At 41.5% G+C, this 12,439-nt stretch overlaps 1 protein-coding gene across 4 annotated transcripts in view; it reads left to right on the top strand.

The window, feature by feature from the left end:
- tmem132e (transmembrane protein 132E) overlaps window positions 1-12,439 on the top strand; it is a 390,488-nt gene that overhangs the window by 355,500 nt on the left and 22,549 nt on the right. For all 4 annotated transcript variants that reach the window (XM_083986689.1, XM_083986691.1, XM_083986690.1 and 1 more), the window contains one exon: window positions 6,890-7,095. In XM_083986689.1, coding sequence (XP_083842815.1) covers window positions 6,890-7,095 — 206 coding nt within the window. The remainder of the gene's footprint in view (window positions 1-6,889; window positions 7,096-12,439) is intronic.

The following is a 12,439-nucleotide window of genomic DNA, read 5'->3' as shown; positions in this document are numbered from 1 at the left end:
GTTTTAGGGGTGGCGTGTTGGTTGCTGTTGTTGTTTTTCTTCAGCTATATGTGCTGCAAAATACAAACAGCACAAAGCTTTCCAGTAGCTTGTCACATCTCCTGCAGGCCTCCTGGCTGGAGACTAGAACTCAAACAGCATTTAAACTAAAGACGTCCTCCCTGTACAAAGCTTTATTTTGAGCCCAGCTTTCTCATTTGGATATTTGCCAGCCCACAGGCTGTGTGTGTGTGGTTTCCTCTTTTTTTTTTTTTGTTTTTTTTACTTTGAGAGTAAAAATAGGTGAGAAGCTGTCATTTTGTCTTTACTGGCACTTTATTTTTTATTTCTTTAGCTCTTTCTTCTTTGGGGATAACTAAGCTGCAGTCAAGAGCCTGTTTTAGATAAGCCATACCTGTGTGTACCCTATGTATATGCACGTTCAGGATTAATTGTTAAGGTGGGAAATGGCAAGACTGTGAGAGTGTGTCGAGGGGAAAGAGAAGGAGAGGGCTTGCTGACCGTCATAGGGAACAGACACTAAGCTCCGTTCACTCACTGATCATCCTCTCCCCTGGTGTTGTGACTCATATAACCCATCTGAAGGCAGAGATAAGGCCCTGTGTCTGCACATCGCATCTCACGCCTGCGGTCATCCTGCACACATACAGTACTGAACCTGACTGAGGACTCCTTCCTCCACGCCTCAACTTCCATATAAGTGTGACACATTTTCCTTCAGTGCAGCAACAAATATAGCATCTAGACTTATCTAAAATAGCTTAGTTATTTCTACAGCTTAAGGTAGAAGTGGCATACGCAATAATGCTTAGCTCCTACTTTAAAAGGCCCATTCACAAAAATAGCCTACATTTTAATTGAGAGTGTCACTTGACCTCCAGATACCTGTTTATTATGGTAACCATTACATTTCAGGAAACACTCATATAGGGGAGAGCAGAAAATGGCTGATTTGGTTGTTTAAATTGGAGAATGTCTTGTTTTGGGATAATTTGAGGTCATTTGACACAGGGTGGTGTAAGGCTGTCATGTATATTCATTATATTACGTGGAGTAGATTCTAATCAGTTGACTCCCAGTTAGGACAGTTGACCAAGGGGGTGGCAGAACAAAATGAACAAAACTTTTAAAAACGTCAGCTGAAATATTTCAATATCTGCTTAAATGTGCACTTTATGTGGAATTATTTGTATTAGTTTATCTTCTTCTTCACAGTTGGACTTCACTGTATTACACCACACCTGCAGGTCAAGCTGGGTGAACCAGAAAACAGTGTAATACATGACTAATTCACACAAACCCACAGCAAAAAAACTGAAATATCCCTATAATAGAAACAGCAATATTTTTGACCGCACTTTTGATGGTAAAAGTTGGACAAGGACAAAAATGTCCCTGTACACATCCACAAAGACGAGGTTATCCAACTTTGGTTTCTTTTTTTTTTTTTAAAGGACTGATCTGCGCCCTAGTCCTGACCTCAAGCCTGTCCACCACCTTCAAGATGAACCAGAACACCGGCTGTGAGCCGGGCCTTATCAGTGTCCAACCTCACTAAAGCTCTTGCAGCTGAAAGGGAGCAAATCCCTGCAGTCCAACTCCAGGCTCTGGTGGAAAACATTAAACAAGAGGAGTGACAGGGCTGTAGTAGCAGTAGAGTAAAATACCTAATACGTAAAATATTAATAGTAGATAGTGTAATTGATAGTTTGATTGAATAAACCTTAAAGCCATGTGGATCACTTTGCAGAATGAAATAAATACTAAGTTATTTAATTAATTACACCCACTGTTTCCAAAAGCCTCCTGAGTCCCAGCTTTTCAGAACAACTGATCATTTTCACACTTGACATCATTAATCCAACCAACAACAGGCTAATGGGGGCTGGCTCATTTAGCTAACAGAGCTAAATGAACGCATTGGTTTCAATGCTCTCAAAGCCAGAAAAGCTTCATAACCACTACAAGACACATCTCTCATCCAGCCTTCATTTGATACATATGTTATCCCTAAATGGAAAGTCCATTTGGCAGAATGTGGTGGTAATTCATCTAGGGAATATTTTAAATATGAAAACAAAGTCCTGGATAAGTGTGGTTTCCACATGGAGAAACATGGCATGCAGCGTGAATAAATGAATGGCATTTTACTCACTGTTGTGTGCATCATTGACATTGAAACGTGTGGGAAGGAAACCATTCTTCCAGGAGATTATTGGACAAAATGGAAGGAAATCAGATGCGACACAAGCAGAAACTGTGTTTGTGCCGTCACCTGCTCCCATGTTTTAATTTTCAAGCAGCCAGAAAGAGTTCATTTCCAACGGCCTCAGGGAAAATACCAACTCAAACTTGGAAAAAATATATATATATGGTATCTCTTCCATGTTACCATGTACCATATGTTCCATTTCATGTTGGACGGTAACACATTAGTGTAATTTGATTACTTTTTAGGGCTGGGACGATATGCTTTTCTCCCGATTCGATTCTTCTACGATTTTTTGGATGGCGATTCGATTTAAATTGCGATTCTACGATATTGCCGATTCTCTCGATTTTTCGTCTGCATTTTTAAAATTTATCTGCACAAAAATACTGTAGGAGCCTTTAAATTAACATACTCCATTATAAAGTGAAATTAAACCCTTTTCAAAACCTGTACTCTCTGTATGTAAAAAAGGCTAACAAATGCACATTGCACAATATTTAAAAAAATTCAAAAAAAAATTCAAAAAAAAAAAATTTCAAAAAAAAAAAAAAATCGATTTAAAAATCGTCAAAAAAGATATCGCGATATATATGTGAATCGATTTTTTCTCCCACCCCTATTTTTTTGTAACTGGTTAATGTAATGCCTTATAATTTCTAAAACAGTTATTAGATTTTAGTTACACGTCCAGGTCACATATGTTACTACTGCCAGTCTCTCCGCTCCTCTTATCCACACTTATTTACTCATCCTTGAATACACAGTGTCGGCCTGCCCCACCTTACCTCTGCAGTCACCCACACTTTACTATCCGTCCTGGGATATACGGTGTTGACTGTCCTGCTGTTGCTCTGTTTTTTTTGTTTGTTTGTTTAGGTTCTTTGCGTCTTCTTCTTTTTTCTTTTTTTTTTAGGGAATGAAATAACTAGCAATGAAACTTGTAAGGTAACTAATTACTTTTGAAAGTCAAGTCAAAACAGTAACATGATTACTTTTAAAAGGAATAATCAGTACCGGTAAGTTAATTGCTGTCCCAGAGTAATTTGCCCAACACTGCCCGCCATCAATACACTCTCTCTATATATAGACTGCACTAGTCATCACGCATCGTCACACAATCATGGACTGCAGTCAAACATCAACATTACACATAACATTGTTTCTACAGTGCTGTTGTAATCACTCATCACTCATCCTTGTTGATTTTCTGCTTATTTTGCCCATATTTTATTCATGATATTGTGAATTATGGATTATTGTAGCATTAACATTTAATGTGTTTTCTTGTCATCTCTGTTTCTGTTGATTCCCACTCACATAATGAGTAAACTTGTCTCTAACATTAGAGTCTGTTCTGATGAGTGCACTGTGCAGGTGTGTTGGTTGGTTTCAGGTTCGGTCCCTGATTGGTGCTTTTTCAGTAGAGGTCACCAGTTAATCATGGGGAATGCTGGGCGGCGTAAATATTTATGTAATATTTTCTTCCCTGTGTAGCAGACTTTATGCATGTGTCTGGAAAGGTATTAATATTTAGCAAGCGTAAGGGTCTAAAGGTCAATTCATGGTTTCCATAGTCCTCATGGCCATGAGGGTCTATGTTACATAAATTTCATCAGCTCCCCAAGTCGGCCATGTCCATATGGACACCTGTGCAGGTTTCCAGTTGTCCACCCAGCTGGATGGTCACTATCTCAATGTTTATATCCATTTCCCATTTTCTTTTGACTTTTTAAAGTTGTCGATCCAAGCAAATTAAAAAAGGAGCTCTTCTTCCGGCTGTCAGGGGGTTGCCACCATGTTTGAAACTGTCTACGTACCCAGAGCCCCCACACACGCGCATACACACCCAACTTTGTAGAAGTGAAATACTTAATTGCTGATATGTGGCTCATTTAAGAGGTCATCTGTGAATAATACACTGATGATGTACGTCACTGAATCTTGTTTCAGTAGTTTGCTCAGGATGATGTGAAATAATGGCTCAAGTTAAACACTGAATCATTTGAATAAATGTGTTCAACTGCTTTCCAGCCAGAATGTGGATGAACAGAGGACTGAACTGTGTGTGTGTGTGTGTGTGTGTGTATGTGTGTGTGGATGTGTGTGGATGGTCACATTATAACAAAATGGCTTTAACGCGTCGAGGCACTGGCTTGAAGGACGGAAGCGGCTGCCTTTTTGCTAGAACCGTTTGGGAAATTAATTCAGTTAATGTTATGGAATAAATGTGTGAAAGGCCCTTAGGTGTCTTCACCTTAATTAACCCAGCCACTCTTTCACTCTGCATCATGTGACCGGTGCGCGACCAAATGAAGGCAGCTCTCGCACTTGTCCTGATGATCTGTCTCCACCCAGGCAATCTGCTGGCACCATGGAAGATGCCACAGCGCATTAGCAGCAGTGTGACGGCATGTGGCGGCTCAGTGTGTGAAAGCCCTCCTCACCGAGCCCCCACAGGGCCACTGATACCCAGAGTTGCTAACAGCTTTTGACTTGCAATTAGCCAGCCAAGTTTATCAGCAGCAATAGCTGCGGGAGATGAAGCAGTGCGGCGGCTAGGGTGTGCTTTCACTTCAGTGTGTGTGCGTGTGTCTTTAGGGTAGAAGGGGACTGCATGTCAGACAGATGTTGTCGTCCCTCCACACAACAAGCCGTGCTGTGGTTAATCAAGGTGGCCGGGGTCGTCGTGCAGAGTTCCTCCTTTCTCTCTCTCTTTTTGTGACTCGGCTCACACAGATAAGACGACGCAGCAGACAGAACAATAACACACAAAGGCTGGACGCTGCCGAGGCCCGTAAGGTCAAACCCTGCAAAATTGCATTAACTGAACCAGAGGGAAAGACTGTCATCTTAAGAAGTCATTCCACCACCCACCCGCTCTCAACCCCCCCACTCTGGCCTGTCTGCTCGAAGGGGGGGAATTATATTACCGACCTCCTCCCAGTTATGATGAATCCTCAGCCCTGAGAAGACTGGCCAGGCCGACCTCCATTTGCGGGAGATTAGATCCTCTGATTACAATGCCAGCTACCTCCCACCACTAGATAAATCTTCGATGGGAGCCCAAAAGCAAAGCCCTCCAGATCCATTGCAGTTAATAATTTAGCGTTAGAGGGGGACAAGTATTCATGATAATTAAAATTGAGCTGGAGACTTTTGACTGGATGGGCAAAGCTAAAGAATGACTATAAGTTAAAAATGGCATTTGCTAAGACTTAAACTTAGAAATGTCCATGTATTGTAGCTGAACTCGGTGTCAGCGCTGCGTCACAAGTGATATCACATTACACGAACATGACATCAAAGGTGAAACGTGAGAACATGTTTATTAATGTGCCATGTAGATGTGAACTGTCATACAGTATGACTTGTGTGTTTGCTTAAAAGCTTTTGTTGGCATATTACGTGTCCGTATAATTGTTCATAGATCATTATGCTGAGAATCGACAGGCGAGGTGGTGCTGGGGTTAGGACGTGGTTTGAATGGCTAATTTGTACTGTACATGCTTGACAAACCCTGGGTTACTCAGATGCACTAATTTTTTGCTGCATAAAAGATGCAAATTAGATCAGAGAATAGCCCAGAGCCATTAAGCATTGTTTACAGCAGCGGTTTTCAGCACTGTGCCTTCAAAGCCGGAGAGTCTGCAGGTTTTCATTCGGACTGAACAGAGCAGCAGCTGATTCTCACTGATTCGTTCCACCTCTCCGGTTAAGGCCGGTGAAATCAGCTGCTGCAGTGTTTGGATGGAATTAAAACCTTCAGACTCTGGAGCCTCTGTGGCAAAAGGCTGAGAGACCGCGCTGCTCGACAGCGTCTGAACAACAGCAACATGCAGCCGTGTTGTAAAGAGCGGCTTCACCCAGCCCCATGGTCTCATTCAGTCATTTGTGCTCTGTAGTCAGTGCAACAAGAATGGAGGTTTCTTTCTGCCACAATTCAGTGGAGGTGAATTGAGTTTGTGACACTAACAGCTCTGAAAAATTACGTTTAAAGACTTCAACAGTAAAATATCTGCAGCATAGACCTAAAATAAACTGTTAGAGAAGCCCTGACTCTGACCAGTTTTAAGTCAGACCTTTTTTCTCGACTGCCTACTCCATCTATCTTATCTTAAGACTCGGTTTCACTTGGTTATGCACTTTTATTGGTCTGTAAAGCATTTTAAATCACCCGAGAGTATGAAATGTGCTGTACAAGTGCAGTACCAGTATAGATACAGCGTCTCTTTTAGTGCAGATAATCAACAGACCTCACTCAAAACAATTGTGGGTAGATATTGTAGATTAATTTTGTTTGAGTTTTGAAAATTTAATTTCTGAATGATGTCATCAAACTTCAAAGAAAACATTTGCAAGAGTAGATCCTAGTTTTTAGATCAGTTTAGATTTTGTGGTAGGCTACAAGTCCTTTAGTCAGAATGAAAGTATTGACAGAGATGCTTTACGCTTCATCTGCCCTGAACTTTCACACCACATTCAGATCCCAACAGATCTCACCCCGCAGTATTTGCTTTGCTGAAAGTATCAACCTTGAAATGCTGTGTGATGAATCATGGCGCCGACAGCTGCAGCCGCACTGCGCCGCATATCATCCCACATCACTTAGATCCTCTGCCACTGACGTGACCATTACCATATAGATGGTCTCTGACTTCTGACCCTGATCTGTCCTAGGTGTCTTTGAATTGCGACTACGTGTTCGTCAACGGGAAGGAGACGCGGGGCTCCATGAACGCCAGAGTGATCTTCAGCTACGAGCACCTGAGCGCGCCGCTGGAGTTGACCGTCTGGGTGCCCAAACTCCCACTGCAGGTGGAACTTTCCGACAACAATCTCAGCTTCATCAAAGGCTGGAGGGTTCCCATCCTGCCCGACCGAAGGTGAGCCCTCAGTGAATCTGATGCTGTTATGATTCAACGTCATTAAAATTAACGTTCCATGGCTAACCTGTTGCTGCTTGTTTACAACCTGTTTGATCAGCAGACTTCACATCGGATGACACTGTTGCACTGTATCACTGATCCCAGAATTTACAGATTGCACAGATTACACTCCATCCTAACAAACAGCGACACAAGTGAGCGAGCCAGAAAAAGTGATTAGAATGCTACTTCAGTGAAGTTAGTTTAAAGGGACAACGAGGAGTTTTGGAAAGTGAAGTGTTTCCCATGAGCCTCCGCGCGCACAGTGAAATTCCTGGACCGGCGCAAGATGGGCAAAAGCTAAAACATTTGCCAAAATGTTTCCATTGATCAAAAATGAAAGTCGGAGGTTCGAAGACGATCAGATACCGTCGTAGTTCTGACCTTAAACGGCGATTCGGCGGCGTTATTCCCATGACCCGCCGGGCAGCGTCCATGAAACCAAAAGTAGGAAATTCTGGGCAAGTCGACCACTAAATAATAATAACAAAATAATGATTAAGACGAAATGATATATTTATCGAAAATTGACCCATTAACAAGTGTGGGTAACGTAGATTCATCCACATTAATATGAGACTTTTTTGTAACCAAATACAAACTCCTCGTTGTCCCTTTAAAGTTGGATATTCGACAGACATTTGCAAGCCACTCCAACATTTCAAGTGCACCCGTATTGCAGACTTTACAGTAAACACACGGAGAAGACGGCTACAGCGTGTACCGACTTCCTCTTTTCAAAATAAAAATGTGGGGTATTTGAAGCAGAATTTTTTTACATATAGCCTTAAAATTAATAAAAAATTATGAACAGATGTAAAATGTAAAAACAAGAGCTGTGGCCAGTGTAATACTATTGAGCAAAAAATGCTAATGCAAGCATGGACGAGGAGAATTTAATTTTAATAGTTCAGTCCAAGATGTCAAAGATGGCAACCAGGAAATGTCAGGAATCTAAAGATAGTGCCAGAAGCTTGTTTACAACTCTCGATAATTTGATTGGTTTGGATTCTGAACTAATGGAATATACAGGACACCTTCACGCAAGATTTTGTCGCTGTTTCGCTTGCTCGCTGTAATGTCAGGATGCAGTGAACTACAAAAGTTAGACTCATTGAGACAAACTTTAAAGAGCAGTACTTAATACAGTATACTCTTGAACATCTTCACTCTGTTTTGTCTTTTATCTGTGTCCTATGGTGAAAGGAACAAAGCCAGACTCCTCCCTGCTGCAGTGGAATATATTCTGGATGTCTTATTTGTAGATAATTACCAGAGGAATCATTATCCAAAGAGCAAAATAGTGCCTGGAACACCACAAACCTAAACATTAGAAACTAAAAAACAGTCCAGCCTCCTCTCTGTTTTCCAGGATTTTATGTGTAGTTGCTTGTTTTGCTCCAATTAGATTCTCTGGCTGAAGCACGGCTGCAGCAATGTACCTCTGAGGCTACTTGCAGCTCTCAAGTGCAAATTGATCTACGAGGTTGTCATGTATGTGTCACACTGATCTGAACCCACTTTTTAGAAGCTGGGGTAATTTGACTTTAGATAATTACACAAAAAGGTTTGCAGGATGAATATTGGCTGTACTTTCAGATGGGTAATGATGTTTTTGGACTAATGAGCCAGTAATTTGAGGTGTTAATCAGGATTCAAGCTGATGGTCAGAGTTAAACAGCTGTTGTGGCTGCACTTCCAGGAGAGCGGTACGCTCATGTTTTTTTCACGCAAGCTAATATTTTTACATTGTCTATCTAGCCACATATTTCATAATGCTGAACTTTTCTATCATAATATTCTCACCTTTATAAGGAACCAAGGCCAGTTGTGCGGTTGTTGTGTCAATATGATACAAGGTTTTGTCAATAGGAGGAATCCATTAGATAATAAGATATAAAAAAAAGAATGAAGTGTTGACTACAAGCCTTGAAAATATAACGCTTTCAGACGTAGGAAGAATGGCACCAGTGGGATATTAAGGTTGTTTGCACCAGGACCCCGATGACAAATGTGGTCGTAGGTTAAGGATCCCAGGCTCATTAAAATATCCCAGCATTCTTGTCATGCACAGAGCAGCAACAAACAGGCCCACCACCCTTCATTTAGGAAATGTTTAATGGGAGCATTAGCACTCACGCGGGTGGCTGCTGTCGTCGCTGCTGGAGTACATCACCGTAGACCAAATCCATTTCTACCCAACCTGAATACAAATGGTGTGTTTAAGGAGTTGTTTGAAGAATGGAGGTATTTCAAATTACCCAGAGTGCTCAGAAAACATCTCGCACAGCCTCATTTTTCAGAGATCCCCCCCCAAGAGCTATAATGGGCTATAGATATGTATATTATTTTGACATGCAAAATATGTCTTAAATCCTCACTTTAGTGCCGTTCATTTGTCTTTTGCTTTTTATTTTTTTGCAAAGGGTCCAGCCAATCAAAGTGCAATCTTGCAAATGAGAAATCATATGTGTTTTTACAGTAAGACGCTGTTACACTGAATGGTGTTTGCTGTTTGTCTGGTGTTTCCAGGCCCCAGGGTTTGCCAGCAGCCTCATAAGGTATAATTCTCATATAACAATATTGTAGCATTGTTCCCCGAGTCAACAGTTGGACTAGTTGCTGAAAATAAATTGGGGTAGTTTTTCTCTGCACAATGTATCTCAGTTCTTTCACCTGTTTTCCATGCATATACCTTCCTTTGTGCCTCGGTGAAAACAGTAATCAAAGACCCCTCGTGGGCCGTTTTAGGCTGCTGTGGTTTCCACCAGGCCATAAGAATATATTTCTCTGCAGGTGAATCTTTTCTTCGCTGCGTACCGTCATTTAGATTTACACAGAGTGTGTGATTTTCATTACTTTTCCCTGTAGTTTTTTGTTGAATCAGGAACGCGCAGACAAAGATGGCTCTCATCATTCTCCATGCTGCCACATACCGACTATTGAAGTTGCTGATACTGACCACTACCGTACTGTGTGAGCTTCCCAAAGGAGTCTTTCTGTTTTCAGTGATATTTCTAGAGATATCTTGATATGCATGCCATGCATTCTGTGTCCTTGTCTGCAGCTGTACCTGCAGCTGCAGAAGTTTTTACAGTTCAAACATAAAATATGCTGTGTTTTTAGAACAAAAAGTAATTACCATTTTAATTTAGGGCAGTTTAATGACATAATCACTCAAAGATGTGGGTTGTTGACATTGGTAGCAGTATGAAGTATGAAGCTTGCACTGCTGCCCTGTGTCTAAAGACATTTTATTTCACACGAAATTCAAAAAGTGCAAAGGCAGTTCCTTCTCACATATTTATGCACGACTTAACTGATTAATTCAGTATCATTTGTTTTGTTTTGAAAACAGTCAACACCTCATTTCATGGGTAACTGTATTCATTGTCAGTGTCAGTGCTTAGGCTCCATAAAACACCATAGATCAAGTTTGGAAATGCAACAGAGACCTCCGGCAAAAAAGCCCATGTTTATCACATTTATCTGGTGATAGATTCACATACAGACACATGTGGTTTTCTGATATTCTATATGTTAAATGTAAGACATCACACATGAACACATGAGCTTCTCTTGCTGAGAAAATCTTCCCACCTGATGCTCCTGGCATGGTTGCCAAAGAAATCAAGGCGTTGCCGTGATCCTGATAACCTGCAGGGCCTCTCATACATGTTGGGCTTGACAGTTCATTCATGACCTCTGAGTTTCACATACAGTATGTGCATGAAATATGGTTTTATCAGGAACAAACATTTCACATGTAATGAAAGCCTCTGGGTTTAAGACCATGTAATCTGAAAAAACCTCTGCTCAGTTGGTCTCCCATCACTTCCTGTCACATTTATAATCACTTGCATCTGAAAAAGGCTAAAGCACCTGGAAACACAGACTTTATGTGAAGTACAGTGATTTTCCACATGAAAACACACATACAACATTGAAATAATGTTTATTTAATATACTACCATTGCTCTGTCAGTGTGTTGACATTTTGAAAATGCCAAGAAAATTGAGCACATATCAGTTTCTTGAGGACTCAAACCCAAAGTTTGGGAATTAAAAGTTGAATTGAAACTTATTGGTGACTTGCAAAATAACAACCTGGATGTATGCCACTAAGAAAACATGACCGTTGCCAGCAGCTGCCTGCAAGACTGTGGCAAACTCTATTGTGCCAAGAAGCCGTGGAGGGAAGGATTACACAGACGTCAACGGGATTAATGAAAAATCATCTTAAAGCATCACTGGCATGATACAGCAGGTTGTATTCGTCCCAACCTTGGTCTTGTTTGTTTGCAGTCATTATAAAGTGCTGCGATAATGAATTAGATGTTGTTTTCAAAGGGTTCACAAAGCACTGTAAATAATGCCTCAAACTAAGACAGAAAATAAGAGCTTGGTGTAGCCGATTAGTCGTCTGAAACACACTCCAGTAACACCAAATCACGATGATTATCTGCATCAGAATCTGCTAAAGCTGCTTTATTTTGTGATTATTAGACTGAATTATTGTCTTTTCGCTAACTCCCCTCGATCCTTCCCATCGCTCGCTCTCTGCTGTTTGTTTTCCTCCTCTCACAAGAGCTCCGACTCTCCTTTACTCAACCTCTAACCTCCCACACTCTTTCCCTCGCCTCCTTAACTCTTTTATTTTTCCTTCCTGTTGCAGTCTCTCCATCCTACATCCTTTCACTTCTGCAAAGTGACACATCCTGAACCTCCGTGTGCAGCAAGGTCTCTTGGCCTGCAGTGGGCTTTTGCTACAGTGCAGCAGAATTGCTCACTGGCTGCATTATCCAGTAACATGCTCTAAAAAAGGAAAGAAAGTGTAATCGGGCAGGCAGTTCGTGTGCACTGAAGCTTCAGCTTGTATGGTTGTATCAGAGACTCTAATAAGAACAGACAATATTCTTCTGGGGGAGAAAATATATCAACCTTATTTTCAGGTACAGACTTGGGAAGGTAAACTTTCACTGACCTGAGCCAAGAGTTGAGAAACTCCTTGACAGAGACAGAGGGAGTCTTACTGTCTCACTGGGTTTTTCTCTAGCGTAACTGAATGAGTAACTGAGTGTGGAGCCTCAGCGTGTCCTGTGGTGTTAACTCGCTTACCTTCTAAGTACCACATCCACCGCATGTCCTGAGGCGGTGCCGTCAGTCCCTGACACACACGGACCAAAGTCTGAATGACGTCTGATGCCAGAGAACCAATGAGAACTGAGAGAAAAGCGCATCATTGCTGACATCACTTTTAGGCTCCAGTTCCCAATTCCCCACAGAAAAGACTTGGGCTATT

The sequence above is a fragment of the Trachurus trachurus genome (assembly GCF_905171665.1).
Source record: "Trachurus trachurus genome assembly, chromosome: 14".
Taxonomy (NCBI): Eukaryota; Metazoa; Chordata; class Actinopteri; order Carangiformes; family Carangidae; genus Trachurus; species Trachurus trachurus.
This window is presented reverse-complemented; position numbering and strand designations above follow the sequence as displayed.